The 19,974-nt window shown below is 42.2% G+C and overlaps 1 protein-coding gene across 1 annotated transcript in view; it reads right to left on the minus strand.

Annotated features, from left to right (window-relative positions):
• PDZRN3 (PDZ domain containing ring finger 3) overlaps window positions 1-19,974 on the minus strand; it is a 229,985-nt gene that overhangs the window by 13,279 nt on the left and 196,732 nt on the right. The window contains 1 exon segment of the mRNA XM_044301222.1: window positions 1,617-1,870. Within this exon segment, the coding sequence (XP_044157157.1) occupies window positions 1,617-1,870 (254 nt within the window).

Below are 19,974 nucleotides of genomic sequence, written 5' to 3' on the forward strand. Positions count from 1 at the left end.
CTATCTATCCATTAATCTATTTATCATCTATTTATCTACCTACCTGTCTATCTGTCTACCCATCTATCTAGCTCATATCTATCTATCTATCTATCTATCTATCACTCATATCTATCTATCTATCTATCTATCTCATATATATCTATCTATCTATCTATCTCATATCTATCTATCTATCTATCTCATATCTATCTATCTATCTATCATCTATCTATCTATCTAGCTCATATCTATCTATCTATCTATCTCATATCTATCTATCTATCTAGCTCATAGCTATCTATCTAGCTCATATCTATCTATCTATCTATCTATCTATCCATCCATCTATCCACCCTAGAACCTAGCCCTGAATAAGCAGTTGTCTTGACATTGACAGCTCTATCCGTCCCTCAGGGGCGGTGACCTTGCAGGATTGTGACACCGCAGCTCGTCTTCTGCATGCTGCACTGGAATTGCCGCTCTCGGGTGGCACACTCGCCAGACACACCGCGCTGGCACTCGTTTGCTCTGTGTCTGCATTTCTAATTATCATGTGAGCTTCTCTTGGTAGCCCTATTACTATATCTGTGCCCAAAGCAGAGAATCTTAGTTTCCGAGACCAAATACTATGTACAATATAAGAACCCTCCAACTGTTTGTCACCAATTACTACCGAAACCCCCCCGATTGAGTGCCCATGTGGGAGCTGTAATGGCAGCCATATAGACTGTTATCCAGCTTTCCTAGACCCTGAATGGTGGTTCTGTATTGTTAGGCAGTTGTGCTAAGCAGGGGACGTATCAAATGTCCAGGAGTCTGGGAACTCTAATGAGGGAGATACAGGTAGTCACCCAGCTTTCCCATCCATATGGATGGAGAATGGAGGTCCAGCTACAGCTTTGTCATACTGTTAACTCCTACTCATAAAGTAGGGTATCTTAACCTACGGGCCATGGAGCCCTATGAAGGCTGTGGATAGAGTGCTTAAAGGGTTGTCCTTTTCGGACAATCCCTTTTTGTTAAAAGAATCTAATAAGATGTAATCTCCAGGCAAGTGTGCAGTTTTCCTGCAGCTCCACCGCAGGTGAAATGGAGTATTACACAATTCTCGTTAGAATCAATTGGCTGTCCTTGTAAAACATGGACAAGCTGGGTCCTCCAGTGAGAGAGACACTCTTTGTTGTAGATATCAAAGTTTTCAAAGGGGTTCTTCCTAGACTTTTACTGAGGATAGGTTATCATTATCAGATCAGGTCCAAATCGCAGCACCACTACCATTCTGCAGTAGCTCCAGCGTGGGCAACAGGCATCGGAAGTGAACAGCTTCATCCAATGTGTAGTGGTCAGGTCTGGTTCCTAAAGGCCCCGGTCAGTCCACAGTGGATGGAGCGGTATAATGCTAGTATCTATTTCCAGGAATTTTCCTGGTAGGATGGCACTTGGTGGGTACATGGTTGGCATTGAAGATTATGGGAATATTACCACTGGCCTTGGACTTCCCCATGGTCTCAAGGAACAGGTAAGTGAATATAGCCCAACTGTCCAAAAGATGTCGGAGTATCGGAATTGTAGCTGCCCAGCTCTCAACAGACCTTCAAACTAACATAACAGAGATCTATGGGGTTCACACTTACTCTTCATTTAAGAGATAGGGGTTCAGAGCAGACACTGACGGAGACGGAGAGTTTATTTTGGTCAGAGACATGATGTGCTCGAAGGTTATGTCAGTCTGTGTCCCCATGTCCATCATCGGGGTGTCGGAGGGGGGGCTGTACATCTTTGTGCGAGGGGTTCTCCGTAAAACTTGCACCACGATGGGTTCTTTGGCTGTTTTAAAGGCTTCCACCGCTTGGTCATGCGTGGCTCTTGATAAGTCTTTTCCATTTACCTGCAGAGAACATAAAAGAACATTAAACTAACTGTCCTCTCATTTTCTTCCCAATATTTAAAGGGGCTGTCCAGAATGAAAAGGCGAGACGTGCTTATTCCATAAACAGCGCCACTCTCGTCCTTGGGATGTGCCAGGTATTGCAGCTCAACCTCTTTAAAGGGGGGTTGTCTGGTTTCCTATATTGATGACCTATCCTCTCAGGATAGGTCATCAATATCAGATTGGAGGGGGTCCGACCCACCGTTCAGCTGTTTGAAGAGACTACAGCTCTCCTGCGATTGCTGCACCCTCCTAACTGTTTACCTGCTTGCAGGAGCACCGCAGTCTGTTCAAACAGCTGTCCGACAGGGGTGCCAGGAGTCGGACCCCCAATGATCTGATCTTGATGATCTATCCTGAGGATAAGTCATCGGTATAGGAAACCAGACAACCTCTTTACTGGCCACAACCTGCGGACAACTGTGGCGCTATTTCTGGAGAAAAAGGTCAACTCTTTTCAGCCAGGAATGTGCTCAGAGCCATTGTTACTTCCTTTCGGATGATCCTCCTGGCAGGGGATATAAATTATTTAAAACAGCAGGGGGAGACAACGAGCAGTGGAGAAATTCCCTCCCACAATAAAGAGAATTTAAAATCTATGCTCCTTCCCGAGATATGATAGGAGTTATATTCAGACTCAAATGAAACGCATTGAGCACAACATTTTCAAAAAATGTGTTCACCTTGTTACTCACAAAGGGAGTCATGTATTCACGTGCCATGACTCTAAGCAGACGGTCTAATGAACTCATTATATTTTACATTTTCCAGGCGCATTTTTTCCCCCCAACTTTTTTCCGTCCTGTGAATTGACTGAAGCTTTGTGTCTGCGTTATCTCCGCTCTACCAGTGTTCATCGCAGGACGCAGGCAGCGGAACACATTGACTGCCTCCAGCTACAGGTAATAAACCGCTCTTATCACAGACGAGGCGGCAATCAATATTCTGAGATACTTGTTGTTCTAAAAACCCCAGAGCTTGTCCAGCTGGTTGTAATGTTACCTGCAGCACCATCCCCCTCCCCTCCCCTCCCAAAGAGAGACACAGTACAACTTCAAGGACATGAAGGTATTAAAGGAATATCTATGTTTATTGAAAGTATTACAGGCCTTGTCCAAGATTAGGAAAAAGTTTTCCAGTTGAACTTTTGTGTTTTTTCCATAGGCTGTGTCTGGTGTTGCAGCTCAACTTCATTCGCTTGAATGCAGTAGGTACCTGACACAACTCATGGGTAATAGTGCCTCTGTTTCTGGAAACGCATACAAGTTCTGTAATTGAAATGGCTTCAGATGTAGAAAAAACTATTTCATAACCCTAATAAGGGAATTCCTAGTAAATGGGGGGGGGGCGCTATTCAGGATCCTCATCTAACGGTCCGAGTGGAGAGTGGTTACCAAGACAGTCTCTCGCTCAGGAGGACATGGCCTGTCCAACAATACATAGAAAACCCATTGGTTTAAATAGGCACAGCGTAATTCTTCATATCCCCTGTGGTGACGCTGCAGGAAAACTGAACACTTAGGGCCAGGTTTCCCACAAATTATAATTGAGGTCCCAGAAGAGTGATCCTTCTAACAAAGAGGGATTGCTCAAAACGGAGACCTTCTTTAAGGCGGCCATACACTGGGATGCGCAAATAGCACCACCAAAGGCCATTCACAGCCTGCCGGTGCACAGGACCAATGCAACGCAAGTGCGACCCCATAAATTATTTTGCCTGTGAAGGTCCCCACGTCCATACAAAAGCCGAGCTCCGCAAACGGTCACATGACAAATCCTATATGTACAAGTTTACTTCCCTTTTTAGTAGCGACAGCCATCATCCAGTGAATAGTAGCCACCTGAGCCATAAGTCCCGTAAAAAGGGGATTTCCACTAAAAACATTAAACTGGGCATCTATTAGTAAATCAGAAGTTTAAGTGGTCACTGACATTTGGTAATTCTGTTTTTTTTTTTTTACTTACAGAGATATTGCCCGTTTTCCGGGATGTTGTGGCAGCCATTTTACAGAAAGTTACAACAGGAAGCAGCCATATTGACTATCACGATTGAATGAACGTCTCAAAAACTGACGGGATTAATAGAACTAGTAACAAGAAATGAATTTAAAGTTAACAACCAACATGGCTTCACTTCCTGCTGTCACTTTAAAAAAAAAATGGCGGCCATGTGTCATGCAGGTTTCTTAAAGGGACCTAATATCAAATGCCTAGCTATGCAGTAAAAATAAATCTAGGGGTGTATTCCTAGATATTCTATTCTGTAGTCTAGAAAAGCTCATGGGGGGTCATAATAGCAGCCATATTTATTGTCACCCACCTTACCAAGAACTAAGAAAATGCTGAAATACAGTTTTACCACCTTGACAGATGAGTATGTAATTTAGTAATAACATTTTCCCATGTAACCCTTAGCCTCGCCGTCATACCACACAACCATTTAGCAGACATAATAGAGCTTCTAATGACTGACAGAACTATAATAGAGGGCGCCCCCTGTTGCGGAAGGTGGCGGATTAGAACGTGCTAAGGTTTGTTCTGCTGCTCTCCTCAGACCATCACATTTCTTTAATCTCCCACAGACCATCTTGTTACTGCAGAGAAGGAAAAATTAAATTAAGTATATTAAAAGTCTACAGCGGTTTTTCAGAGTCCTTTCTCTGCTGCCGTCGTCCCCGGTTTTTGGAGCATGACCTCTGCTCTCGCTGTTTCTGTGTAATGAGTTACTTCATTCTTGCGGATTTTAATAACTTGCTCAATCATCTGGAAGTCACACGGCTCGGAAAACTAGAGCCTCAGAATCGCTTCTCTGGGGAGGTTGACTTCCCCTGCAGCTTCGGTGTCTGGTAGCTTGTAACGAGTTCTTATCGTGCCGAAAGCTGAAGGTCCAAAAAATTTCCCCGAGGTGACATGAAACACCCCAGCGGTTAGTCATAAGAGACGTATAACATGCTCTGATTGCCATGTGAATGGCTAGGAAATTGTTCCTTGTGGCAACGGTTGAGGAGGCCCAAGCTGCACAGTGTGGTCACACTACCCAAATCACTCATTATCCACCCCTATTACATTTGCACGTCCTCCATAGCTTGTAACCAGATCTAGGTTTTTAATTTGGCATAGTAGGTGCCTATAGAGGGACCTATGGTGGTGCCTATAGGTGATGAGTAGGGAATCGAGACCGTAGCCTTCTTTCAGTACTTAGGCACATATGATGTAGCTCTTCGCAGATGACTACAAAATTGACTCGGGTGACATAAAGAACAGTTTTTAGGATTACTTTATGAATGGAACCCAAGGAACAGAGAAAATGATATTTACAGGCTACAAATATATACATCTGGTACTTAATAGAAGCTAAGGCCTGGGAAAAATTGTATCTACAGGTTTCAAGTATGTAGTGCTGGTACTGTCATCTTCAGTTGGGGTTCAAGAGTCAAGGGTATGGAAGCTGGGTTCCATTATCTTGTGAGAGTTTGGGCCCACCAGGGCATCCCTGGGTAGGCCAGTGCAACCTTAAAGAGGTTCTCAGCTTTGGACAATACCTGTTAGACCACAAAGTGCCCCGCTGATCTTAAGTGGGGGTTGTCTACTGCAGAACATCAAGAGCATGGAAGCTGGGCCCCATTATCCTGTAAGAGTTTGACCACAAAGTGCCCCGCTGTTGGTACTCCAGCGATCAACTGTGGGAAAACCTGCACTAAGTGTTCAATTTCCATGCAACGCCACTGCAGGGAAAATGAAGCATTACACTGTGCTCTGCAGCTGGCCAGCTAAGAACTGTCCTAGGTTGCTAACATAGCTTATAAATTTATACAGCTAGACCTTCCAATAACCTTAATACAGTTCCTATGTTTGTGTGTTAAAGAAAAAAACTGAGTTATTTACAGTGACTTCTTGTTTGGATGTCATATAACTGTTATATTTTGTGTCCACAGAAGCAGAAAAAGATAATATGCCTTTAAGATTCATTATATAATGTAAGGTAAGCTCAATGACACAGCAAAAACAATAGAGTTAAACTGTTGTTGCTGGGCAGGAGTCTTGACCAATCACAGCCAGCCTCACATACAGCAGGAGTTTTGACCAATCACAGCCAGGCTCACACACTGCTTGTGTGGGAAATTCCCCTAGCAGGAGCTGCTGGAATCATTATTCACCAGAGGAGAGAAGCTGAACAGACATTCACTCCACTAAGAGCTAAGTTTTATGGAAGCAAGAGAACAAAAAAGGTATTTAAAACAGTTATACAATGTTCCTACTGTTAATATAGTGATTAGAACTGTATACTGAACTGGTTATATGTATGTTTACTGACAGTTCCACCATACAAACGAACTACTGAGCCATACAATAATAAAATCCAAACAAATAGCATACAAATGCGAACTGCTCATACCAGATCATAAGCAATTGTATAGAGCAAACTGCAAACCAAGTAGATTAAGCAAACTATTGGTTAACCTCAGATATACCTCTGAGAGAGATCATAAAGTGCTTAAAGTGAGAGTACAGATACTCAAGAGAGAAATATATCCACCATTTTATGTTGAATGACAAGATTGAACAGTTGAACCACCATCCTATGCATACCGCCATTTTATGATACTTTATTCAACACGTGTTTTGTACATGGACTATCTGCTGCTGAGGCGGCAGTGTTATATGAAGAAAAGTTGAAGTTAATAAATAAGGTTTTTTTAAGCATTTGGTGTGCTCTTTAAACCTACTGCTTCCATAGAACGGCGCTAGAGGAATTACAGAGTAATAGTAATAGTGCTGCGCCTGCCACAGTGGAACTATTACCCTCAGAGGGCGAAGCGATAGCGCTCCTCAACTTGCACAAAGAAGAGCGCATTAGAGCAGCCGCCGCTCAGCAACTGATCCCTGAGTGAGCAAGCAAAGACACCTCAGTGGAGCTACCATAGAGGCCATAGAAAGTGTGCATTAGTCAAACTGCAGCCGACTCTTAAAGTGGCAGAACGGCAAAGGCAAAATAGTCAAATAAAGAGCGCCAACCCTCCTGCGATCCCTAGAGAGAGAAAGAGACACATGGTGGGAGGCCAAAGTCCAGAGCTAGAGTGCCCACACTGCTATCCAAGGAGAGACCACGTACTGCAGCCAGCTAGTTTCCTGCCACTAGGCCCAAAGCCTGAAGCAGCGTATCCAAGCCAGCGCATTGCAAGTCATCACACAAAATCGCAAGTCATCACAGAGCTTTGCAAGTCAGCGCAGAGCATCGCATCACAGAAAGAAAAGAACCGTCTCCTTTAAGACAGACATTTGTTCCTGTTCTTCAGAATAAGGTCAGAGCTTTCCTTATTAATTATCATTGCACATAGGTTTTGGTATAAAGTGAAATTTTCGTGTTCAGGAATAAAGGACAAAGGACAGTTTGTTATACACGGACTCTATTACATTTAAAGTGAAAGTCATTTATTTCTGCATTTTGTCAGTATTGCATTTAAAGTGAAAGTCATTTATTTCTGCATTTGTCAGTATTGCATTTAAAGTGAAAGGCATCATATTATTTGTATTGATTGTTATAGCATTTAAAGTAAAATGTCTGAGCCTAGTATAACCATGCCACTGTTGGAGGATACAAGGATAGATAGGGTAGAAGGTGAAGAGCAAGAGAACCTGTCTGAGTAAGAAGAGTCTAATGCAGCACTAGTCTTGCCTCAAACAAATCTAGCCCAAACAAATGAACTAAGACGTTCATCACGTGCCAGAAAACCAACCCCAAAAATGCTGGAAATTTTGGAGCAAGAAGCAGCACTGAAAGAGAAAAAGTTTGTCCGGATGTATGATAGGTGAGGTGGAAATCATACATTAAAGACATTCGTAGAAAGCTAAAGCAAGAAAGTATAAAAAGGAACTTGAGTGACATGGTAGAGACGGTAGAAGAATCTAAATCAGAGCTTATGGCAGCATATGTCAACCTGCGGTCATCTACGACACCTTCCCAGGATATTGTAAGAAACATGGACACGTACTGCAGTCACTAAAGATTTAGTAAAGCTCATGAGAGAACTTTCATCTGTAGCTAATTATGATGAAGTTAAAGCAAGAAAGAGAATGAACGAGCTTTCTATGACAGACGCCGACAGGTATGACCATTATGGTGATGCAGCTGGATGTTGCCTAATGAATAACAGGTACATTTGACTTTGAAACAACATTCTCATTGGTAGCAGAGACTGTTTTAATTAATACACAGGTGATATTAAGTAGTATGTTCTGTTCATTGGCTATATTTTCTCACATGGGGTGCTTAATAGGGTATTTATATGTTTAATAAATGTTGTACCAGTATACTTGAGAAAGGCTACTGCATAGCCGAAACATCGTGTATTTGTGTGTGCACTCTTGGTCCCCAATAAAGTCACACTGGACATGCTGCTGTGAAACCTTCTTCTTATCCGAGCTTTCTATGAGAGACTATGCTAGGTCCTTAGGGGGAACCACAATCTCAAGTGTGACTTACTTCACTAGCAGAAATGCCACCCACATATCAGAATCCTCAAGTACTTCTGCCAAAAGAAAGGAATTAGCTGAACAACTTGCTGTCAAGAGAGCAGAAATTGAGATGGAAGCTGCCATTGAGGCACAGCGCTATCAAATGGAAGCTGAAATGGAGGCACAGCACCAACAGATGAAAAGTCTGGATATGAAAAGTCTGGAAAGGCAGAAAGAAGTTAAGATCAGAGAAGCCAGACTCAGAGTACACAAAGAGGATATGAATCAGAGTAGTCATAGGTTCAAATCTGTACCAAGTGAAGAAACAGACTTCTACTTTCCTTCATGCGCCCAGGAGGATGGAAGGCAATCTCCAGCATGTAGTGAAGAAATAAGTTATTATCCTTCCAGCCCTGCTCAGAAAAACAAAGAGGCCTAGTCCAGTGTCAGGAAAAAGGTGTGTGAATTTACCCTCTATCTCTACCTGAAAAGATAAAGAAAAGGACTCACCTAATTCAGAACTAAGTGAGAAAATAGAACAGGATGATTCTATTCCTAGATGTAACGGCAATGCTCAGAAGAGTGTTACAACCATTGTCCCAGCAGGACAACAGAGAACATTCCTAGTTAGACTTCCCGTTCCGGAACCTACTGTATTTTCAGGAGACGTACTGAAGTTCATAGAGTGGAAGGCAAGCTTTGAAATGATCATTGAGCATCATTGCTTCAGTCCAGTTGACAAATTATTCTACCTTCAGAGATATGTTGGTGGGGAAGCAAAGGAAGTTCTTGAAGGTAACTTCTATAGAAGAGACGAAGAAGCCTACAAGCAAGCTTGTGAAAAATTGAATGCAAGATATGGTCACCCATTCTTAGTACAAAGAGCCTTTAAAGATAAACTGAATAACTGGCCTAAAATAGGTCCTAAAGAACACCTCAGACTCCAAGAGTACGGTGACTTCCTGCAATCATGCAGCAATGCCATCCCACATGTTCAAGGATTGGAAGCACTGAACGACTATCTAGAAAACCACAGGATGCTAACTAAGCTACCTTAAGAAGTAGCTTCTAGATGGAATCGCTATGTGACTGAACAGTTAGATCTAGGCAAGAACTTCCCAAGTTTTAAAGAGTTCTCTAAGTTTGTCAATAAGGAGCACGGATAGCATGTAATCCAGTATCATCATCTTACGTCTTAAAATCCTTAGAAGAAAGGCCTGCAAGAGGGATAAGACATGCAAGAGCAACTAGCTTTGCAACCAACACAGCAGCTAAAGGTCAAGATACCTATGAGAGCAAGTTCAAAGTCACTACTGGGATCAGTAGAGAGACAGAACCGACAAATCTTCAGACTACCTTAAAATGTATGTTCTGTGGAGAGAACCACTCCATACACAAGTGCCAACAATTGAAGGAGAAGCCCCCAGAAGAAAAGAAAACATTTGTACTGGATAACCAACTGTGTTTCTGATGTCTAAGAAAAGGCCATGTTACTAAGTCCACATGCAGCATTTGCAAAGGAAGCCATCCTACACCACTACATGAAGAGCGTCCAAAGAAAGATAAATCCTCAATACCTAAAGATACTGAGGAAGGAAAGAAAGTATCAGTATTCTTTTGCAGAGTGAGGGAAGGACTAAGCGACGGCACATCAATGGATGTACCAGTGTGCATTTCAAATCCTAAAAGGAGGAACAAGAAGGTATATGCCTATGCGCTACTGGATGCCCAGAGTGACGTCACCTTAATTGCTCAAGAAATCTGCAAGAAATTACAAGAGGCCACAGAACCAGTGAAGCTCAAACTCACCACAATGATGGGGAGAGACACATTAGTAAACAGTCAAAGGACTGAGAGTTCGAGGACTTCATTCAAACTGCACATTAGATCTACCTCCAGCTTATACAAAAGATGATATACCTCTAGATCGAGATCGCATACCTACATGTAAAACAGACACTAAATGGGAGCACCTATCTGTCATATCTTATTAAATTTCCCCGCTGAAAGAGTTTGGTGTAGGACTGTTGATAGGTTACGATTGTCCCGATGCCTTGGTACCATGAAAGGTAATCACAGGAGGAAAGGGTGAACCCTACGCTGTTCAAACCGATCTAGGATGGGGTGTTGGAGGAAAACAGCAGATCGCAAACTCAAGACAGGTGACAGATTGTGTCATAGAATATCTGTCCAAGAGTTACCAACTGTTAGTCCAGCAAAAGTAATTAAGATCCTTGAATCCGACTTTGCAGACATAAGTTCTAAAGAAAAGAGTGTATCCCAAGAAGAAAAAGTTCGTACACACTCTAGAAGAAAGTATTCAGCAGAATCAACAAGGTCATCTTGAAATGCCCTTACCTTTTAGAGAACAACCTCATCTGCCAAACAGAAATCTTGCCCTAGCAAGATTGAAATGTTTGAAGAAAAGGATGGGAAGAGATCACAAACTCAAGAATGATTATTTGAAATTCATGGAAAGCATCCTGAAAGAAGGACATGCAGAGAAAGTTAATAACCAACCTAAAGAAGGAGAAGTGTGGAACATCCCACATCTAGGTGTCTACCACTCAAAGAAACCAGATAAGATTAGAGTGGTATTTGATTGCTCAGCAAAGTACGATGGTGTTGCATTGAACGATCACCTACTAAAAGGACCAGATCTGCCTGGAGTACTTTGTAGATTCAGAAAGTATCCCGTAGCAGTAATGTGTGACGTTGAAAAGATGTTCCACCAGTTTCATTTGAAGACTGAAGATAGAGACTTCCTGAGGTTTCTATGGTGGAAGGACGGAGATACAGATTCAGAGCCAGCAGAAAACAGAATGAAAGTACACTTGTTTGGAATAGCATTGCCTCCAGGTTGCACCAATTATGGTATGAAATAACTGGCCAATCAGAATGAAAAGGATTGCCCATCAGCAGCAAATTTTTGAAGAAAAACTTTTATGTAGATGATGGTCTTATAAGTCTAGAGTCCACAGAATCTACAATCAAGCTAGTGAAAGAAAGCCAAGAGTTATGCGCAATAGGAAACCTGCGCCTTCACAAATTCATCTCAAACAACAGAGAGGTACTGGAATCCATCAGTGACTCTGAACGTGCAGCAACAATGAAGAATGTAGATCTCAATTATGATCATCTTCCAGTTCAAAACGTACTTGGATTGGGATGGAATGTAGAGAATGACAAGTTCTTCTTTGAAGTATCTATTGAAGAGAAAGTTGCAACTAGACGCATCATTCTTTCTGCAGTGGCTTCTATATATAATTTATTGGGATTCTTGGCCCCAGTAATCCTCAGAGAAAAAGAAACACTGCAAGAATTATGCAGACAGAAGTTGGGATGGGAGGAGCCCATACCTTAAAATTTGAGGCCAAGCTGGGAGGGTTGAATGAGACTTGCAAAACTTGAGAGAAGTTCCGATACCCAGATGTTTTGTACCTCATGATTTCAGAAAACACAAGAGATATGGACTAATATTTAAATGTGTGAGCTTCAGAGCAATTCACCTGGAAATGTTAGAGGATATGTCAGCTGATGCATTCATCAACGCCTTGAGATGTTTCATAGCCATTAGAGGTACTGTCAGAGAGCTTAGATCTGACCAAGGATCTAATTTTGTTGGAGCAAAGAATAATTTGAAGAAAGCTCTAAAAAAGATCGATAAAGAAATAGTAACTGAGTATTTGTTAGAGAAACAGTGTGATTTTCATATGAATCCTCCACATGCAACCCATACAGGAGGTGTTTGGGAAAGACAAAATCAGAACTGTAAGAAATATGTTAAGTTCAGTGTTAAAAAAGAACGCCGGAAGAATTAAATGATGCTTCACTTAGGACCCTATTCTATGAAGTAATGTCTATTGTTAACAGTTGTCCACTTACAGCTGATAATATCAACGATACAACAAGTTTGGACCCTTTAACTCCCAACCATCTACTTCACCTTAAGTCTGATTACATACAGCCACCACCTGGAAAGTTCACCAAAGAGGATTTATATGCTAAAAGGAGATGGTGAAGAGTTCAATATCTATCAGAACAGTTTTGGAATAGATGGAGGAAAGAGTACTTAGCCAATCTTATGCTAAGAAGTAAATGGCAAACACTCAGAAGAAATGTCTAAGTTGGTGACATAGTGTTAGTGAAAGAAGAAGATTTGCCTAGAAGTCAAAGGAGATTGGCTAAAGTTCTAGAAGTTCAAAAGGATGAAGATAGACTAGTAAGAAGAGTGTTGTTACAAATAAGAGACTCAAAACTTGACAAAAAAGGTAAACGTCTCACTACTTCACTCAAGTTGGAACGTCCTATACAGAAATTAGTTGTTCTACTTGAGAGTGATAAAAGACACTTGGAAGTTAAGAACCTGATGGAAAATTCCTCAAATTCATGTTTAAAGTCCTACCACTAAGAACATAGAATTATAGATAATTTTGGTGGGAGTGTAGCTGGCCAGCTAAGACCTGTCCTAGGTTGCTAACATAGCTTATATGTTTATACAGCTAGACCTGCCAATAACTTTAATACAGTTCCTATGTTTGTGTGTTAAAGACAAAAGCAGAGTTATTTACAGTGACTTCATGTTTGGAAGTCATGTATTAGTTATATTTTGTGTCCAAAGAAGCAGAAAAAGATAATATGCCTTTAAGATTCATTATATAATGTAAGGTAAGCTCAATGACACAGTAGAAACAACAGAAAGCATAGAATTAAACTGTTGTCGCTGGGCAGGAGTTTGACCAATCACAGCCAGCCTCACATACAGCAGGAATTTTGACCAATCACAGCCAGCCTTACACACTGCTTGTGTGGGAAATTCCCCTAGCAGGAGCTGTGGGAATCATTATTCACCAGAGAGAGGAGCTGAACAGACATTCACTCCACTAAGAGCTGTGATTTATGGAAGCAAGAGGCCAAAATAGGTATTTAAAACAGTTATATAATGTTCCTACTGTTAATATAGTGATTAGAACTGTATACTGAACCAGTGATATGTGTGTTTACTTACAGTTCCACCATACAAATGAACTACTGAGCCATACAATCATACAAGCCAAACAAATTGCATACAAATGCGAACTGCTCATACCAGATCATAAGCAATTGTATAGAGAAAACTGCAAACCAAGTAGAAAAAGTGAACTATTGCTTAACCTCAAATATACCTCTCAGAGAGATCATAAAGTGCTTAAATAACTTAAAGTGAGAGTACAGCTACTGAAGAGAGAAATATATCCACCATTTTATGTTGAATGACAAGATTGAATAGTTGAGCCACCATCTTATGCATACCGCCATTTTATGAATCTTTATGCAACACGTATTGTACATGGACTATCTGCTGCGGAGGCGGCAGTGTTATATATGAAGAAAATTTGAAGTTAATAAAGAAGTTATTTCAAGCATTTGGTGTGCTCTTTAAACCTACTGCTTCCATGGAACGGCGCTAGAGGAATTACAGAGTAATAGACAGTCTGGTTAGACTATACCAAAATTCTTCTAATGCCACAGCGCAAAAGGCACTTCATAGTGCTGCGTCTGCTACATGCTCATACTAATTAGCTAGTGTTTGGGTAATATAGAACAAGAAACGTCCTCCAGAGCGAGACACTACCTTTTTTAACTCTCTGCTGAAGAGATGAGGTTCCTGAATGGAGGACCCCCCTCTAATAACCTTAAATTCCCTAATAGGTTATATGAGAATGGGTTACCCAGCCCTATACACATATGGTGCATCAGCTGTTTTCGGGGTTAATATAACATAGCACTGCACTCTGTCAGCTCACGCCATTAATGAGGCCTCATCTGGGATCACGTACGGCTACTTCATAAGTGGGATTCATAGAAGGACAAATGACTCTCAAGCAAGAACCATTGTGAAGACTAATGTATATGAACCGCTGGTCACAACAAAGGGAGTCAATACATGGCATTGAGCAGCGATGGATGGATGGCAGCATGCTTAGAGCATTCATTTGCTTCAAACAGCAATAATAGTATAGAGGATGGGTGATGTCAAAGATGGCGTCCTTCTGTGAGCGATCAACTAATTAAATGACTTTTAGGACACAAGGAAAAAGAAAAGCAAATTAGATTGTGTGTCGAAAAGTTATCAAACTTTATAATGTGCACTTGGTGCTCAGTAGTTTAGCTATACTTTTCAGTGGCCACCTGTGCTCCATTTCTTCACTTGTGTCTGATTTTGGCTATAGCCTACTTCTACCGCCCTCTTCCTCCTGTAGGTGACAGATTCTGTATTCACGTGATATTATTTTCCTCAATGGTGGCTTTCTAGCAAGTGATTTGTGAAAATGCCACCAGGAAGAGCAAAGAGCAGAACCAGACCTTTGGAGCACGAAAATGTAGAGCACCGTTATCAACTCAGGACAGGGGTCCCCAGTATGGACAGCTGACAACCTGAAAAACATATCAGACCGACAATAGATTGAATGTTGAAGTCACTCTCAACAAATTAATTAACCTCCAACATCTATAAGGGACCACTGTGATTTTTAAAAGTGTTATATAATATATGGGTGAGTCAAAAGTTGGGCTCCACCCAAATATTTCAGGTTTTTATTGGTTAGATTGTCAGATGTCGTATATTAAGTTGACCATACACATTAGATGAGAGTTGGCCAAACCTGGCTTTCTGCAAGAGCAGCCGATGGAGATGCCCTGAGGCTCCCCTGACTGCAGATGGCAAGGGAAAGACAAACTGACCAATGGGAGATGGGGAAGAATAGCGAGCGTGGATATGGCCACCAATGAAACTGCCACTTTGTATTAGAAAAATGAGAGGACCACTTAAAAATCATCTCTACTCCTCCGCCATCTTGAAAGACACCACAATATCCATGTTTTCCAAGTATTATTTTTTTTGCAACCAGTTGTATCCTCCTATTACTTTACCACTTCAGATTTTCCCTCTATACTGTCTATTGTATGAGGCTTGGACTTTAGGGCTGTTTTGTGTTGTCCTCAATACAGGGATGACATAAGATTTTGGAAGCGGAGACGTTCACTTTAGCTGCAGCTGCCTGACCCGGTTATTTAGCGGAATTGCATGGTAAACATTTGTATGCATTAACGTGCCTGTTGGGTGTCCTTTATTTCATGATGTCAGGGAGGGAAAGCTTTTATTCAGTCTTCTGTAACCACAGCAAATCCCGTGATACATTGAGGGTCTATTCACAGTCCAGTATGGACCCTTGTTTTCCATCCAAACTTCTCTTTCTGCTCTAACAATCATCTTTATTGAAATTCTAAGTAGACTTCAGTTTAAGAAAAGAATTTGTGGATCACCAGAAATGTTTTCATTTTTCTTGTGAATTTCAGTAGAGCGGTTGAGGACACCAATTAATTCTACTTGGTATCCCCGGTTAATCCTTCCTTTCTTTCTCCAATCTTTCTTTTTAGAAGACGTTCAACCATATTGTGTTGTGATAGACTCTTTCCTTCGTAGGCTCCATTCAAGGAGACGTATTACATTAGCAGAACTCCAGAAGACAAATTACATGGGTGCCGTTGGCTCCACCGTTCTCTCTTTTTAAAGAAAATGAAAAATCTGCTTTGGAAGGACCTGAAGAATGAGACTCTCTTATCCACGTTTGAGAAACCATAGACCAAGAGTTATCAGTCAAATGTTTATATGGCTTTTGAATGTTTTGACAATATCAAATGACCGACTCTACGGCTTTAATGGACAGATTTAGACGAGGCTTTAGATTTCCTAATTTACATTTACAAAGTTCTCGAGAAACCCCATTAGGTCATGTCTTCAGCACGTGGGTAGACTATGCACGGCTATGGGATCCTTGGAGAGATATGGTGGATTCTAGGGTTTCCATGATGAGCAGGATTGTTTTAGATAATATACAATGCAGTTACCCATTTAATATTACGTTTCCACTTTTCTCTTCTTTCCACAGAAATTGCCCATGGCAATTGTCTCCTCTGGGGAGCACATGTCCCTGTGATGACCACATGTGCATGATCCAAGTTCTCAAACAAAGCACTGAACTTTACTGCACCCACCTGGCATTGGTTGCTCTTCATCTTAAGTATCCAAATCATTCTCCTACGCATACCTTTTCTACTGGGACCTATTGACCTTCTTAATTCTCTTCCACCATCCATCTTCACTCTTCTGAGCATTTTAGTAGGACTTCATTTGCTTGAGGATCAATAAGGACCTTTATGGAGAGTTATCTTAGTTCATCATCTGGTCTTATTCAGTGGACAGGAATGTGACCTCTGACGTCAGAATTAATATATGTATATTTTTTTGTGGTTTCCAGACACTGAGGGGTGTTTTCCCCTAATGCAGTTCCTAAGTGTCGGAAAAGGAGGAAAAGCAGGACATCTCGTAATTAATTAGGGCAGGGAGGACTTTTATGGGTTCTGCACATTTTATCCATCCATATGCTGCACTTTGGCTTCTTTATGTGACATGGGCTGCGAGGCGTCCCTCCCCACCACCTGCCTCATAGTCATAAGCAGATGTATGGATGGTGGGGAGATGAACAGGAGTAGGTCGTGGAGTGGCATGACATCATTAGGAGGATAGACAATGCCAATTTTTAGGAAAAAGCCTTCTAATGTAAACTGGCCATAATCTAATAGCAGTGTATATAGTCTGCATAGTCTGGGCAGACATAGCAGAGGATGGATTAGAGTCAGGGACATTTTTCCCCAGAGATGCTTGTATTTAAAGGGGCAGAAATGGATGGATATCTTCCAGAATGGGAGCAATGTTCCATGTTGAAAAATTGCTCACATTCTGAAAAAAGGGGTCATTGGGTCACTGTGGGTGTCAAGAAGGGTGGATTCTGCACTCATGGTGGGCACTATGGCTATAGGTAGTAAATTTGAGCTGATATTATAGGCGCAGTGTTAAAGTTGTTGGGGGAAGACTGTAATTGTCATTATGGAGGCAATGTGCCTGCCATTATGGTTGTACTGTGGCTATCGGTGGGAAAAATGGTGGTTATAAGGTTGGTATTGTGGTTGTCATTACAGCAACGTCTTATAGTGGCACTGTTCCTGTCAATATGGAGGAAGTTGTACTTGTGGGGGAACATGGCTATCGGCATGGGAATACTGTGGCTGCCATTAGGGAGATTTGGGAAAGAAAAAACTGACTTTGTTGACCAAGGCGACCAATCACAGCACAGGTTTCATTTCTTATAAAGCCGTTGACAGATGAAAGCTATGCTGTGATTGGTTGCTATGGGCAACAAAGACATTTTCTTTTTCAATAGGGGCCCAGTGGTCACTTGGCTGTCAGTATAGGGCACCATTGCTGTAGGAATGGAGGCCTGGTGTATCTCAATATGGGGGCAATCTAGTTCTCAGTATAGCCAGGAATTATGGGGGTGAAATATGTGCATGAAAATCTAGTTAGAAAACTGTCCAAAAGAGAAACTGTCCTGGTTGTCCATGGCAACCAATCACAGCGCAGCTTTCATTTTTCAACAGCACTATCTACAATGAAAGGTGCGCTGCGATTGGTTGCTATGTGCCAGGGGTCAGCAACCTCCGCCCCTCAAGCTGTTGTGAAACTACAATTCCCAGAATGCCTACTTGTTTGTCTGTTTCTAAAACTCCCATAGCAATGAATGGATCATGTTGGGAGTTGTAGTTTTGGGCAAAAAAGGAAATTTTTTTTTTATACAGTTTCCATAAATCTCCTCCATTACTGTATATTCAGTTTTTCATTTCCTAACAGTAGGTATCCATGTCCCGGGGCCCCGGTGGCACTATCACGGCCCCGAGTGGCGTTTTCATAACTCTGGACTCGATTCTCCATTAAAACCTGTGGGTTTCGCGGGCCATAAATGCAATGTGTTCTGCCGCGCGCTCGTCCTGTAATGATACTCTCAGGGGCCTCCGCCGTTTTGTCTCTAGATGACTGTCTGATTGTTCGCCGGCTCGTAAGTGAATATTCCTCCATTCATACGGATTTATGTGTAATAAAAGGATCTTCCAAGGGAGGATTCACACAGAGGAGCTGCATTATTCATGCGCAAGTCAAGAGGAACGTTTCAATTGCCATCCGCTGATGTATGTCTAATTAAGCGGAGGGATGTCGGGGGCCACGCACACAGGCGCCACCATCATTACAGGGCACTTTTCTGGAGATGACGGGTATTCTCTCTCTCTTCGTGCCAATCTCATTTGTGATAGAAATCCCGGCCTCGAAAGCAGTTTGTGGAATTAAGAGCCATCCGAGTTCAAGTTTGAGGGAATGTGATTTTTAATGTCTCTTTTTGTAAATACTTGAGTTCCTCGTGAAATAACATCTTTTCTTAGGGGATTGAATTGTGCTGTCCCTCTGTTATTCCCCCTGGAAATGTATGAATAAAAAGACAACTGGGTATTGCATAGTTGATAAACAGTCCTGGTAAAGGGCAGGAAGGGGCTTAGACAACCATCACAATTTGAGTGAGTGGGTGTGGGTTATGTACATTTATCCTTAAAGGGGTTCTGCACTTTCATTTAACTGATGATCTATCCTCTGGATAGATCATCAGCTTCTGATCGGCGGGGATCCGACACCCGGGACCCCGGCCGATCAGCTGTTTGAGAAGGCAGTGGCGCTCCAGCAGCGCCGTTGCCTTCTCACTATTTACCGCCGGGCCGCCCGCCCACTGACGTCACGACTTGTATCAACTAGAGTGGGCGCGGCTAAGCTCTGTTCACTTGAATGGAGCTTAGCCGCGCCCACTCTAGTTGATACAAGTCGTGACGTCAGTGGGCGGGCGGCCCGGCGGTAAACAGTGAGAAGGCTGCGGCGCTGCTGGAGCACCGCTGCCTTCTCAAACAGCTGATCGGCGGGGGTCCCGGGTGTCGGACCCCCGCCGATCAGAAGCTGATGATCTATCCAGAGGATAGATCATCAGTTAAATGAAAGTGCAGAACCCCTTTAAAGGAGTTGTGCAATAAATTTTTTATTTTTTTGGGGCAAACCCCCGGTAAAGGGAAAATTACTTACCTTCTCAGCGCTAGCTCTCAGCTCCCTCTCCTCCAGTTCTGTGATGCTCCGCTTTGCTCCTATGATGTAGACATCCAGTTTTACATCCCTGCAGCCAATCACTGGACACAGTGGTGACCAGATCCACATACGTCATGACAAATTGTCACATGACGCAAGGGGATCAGGTCTCTGCCATGGCTAGTGATTGGCTGCAGCCATGGCAAACCGGATGTTTACAGCAAGGGAATGCAGCAGAGGGAGTAGAAGTAGTGGGGAGGGAGTGCTGGGAAACAGGTAAGTAATTAACCAATTGCCAAAAATCTCCCTGTTTTAACATGAATTCGATGATTTGAGAATAAATAGGCTTAAGCAGGCTAAGTGAATAAAATACTCTTACAACAAACTTCCTATTCTTGCACAACCCATTTAAATGGACAGTTTGTGAGCATTTCCTGTGCAATTCAGGGATGATCCCGGGACAGGGATGTTGTACATACTTGACGGTAATACTATTCCCCTTGTCTCTTCTCACTCTGGCACTGCTCAGTTGGAGCTCACAGAATCAGATTGTGTAGAGACCCATCTCATAGATAAGGGGAACGTTGTTGTTTTCACACATTTCCAGGAG

Source organism: Bufo gargarizans, chromosome 7 (genome assembly GCF_014858855.1).
Source record: "Bufo gargarizans isolate SCDJY-AF-19 chromosome 7, ASM1485885v1, whole genome shotgun sequence".
Classification (NCBI taxonomy): domain Eukaryota; kingdom Metazoa; phylum Chordata; class Amphibia; order Anura; family Bufonidae; genus Bufo; species Bufo gargarizans.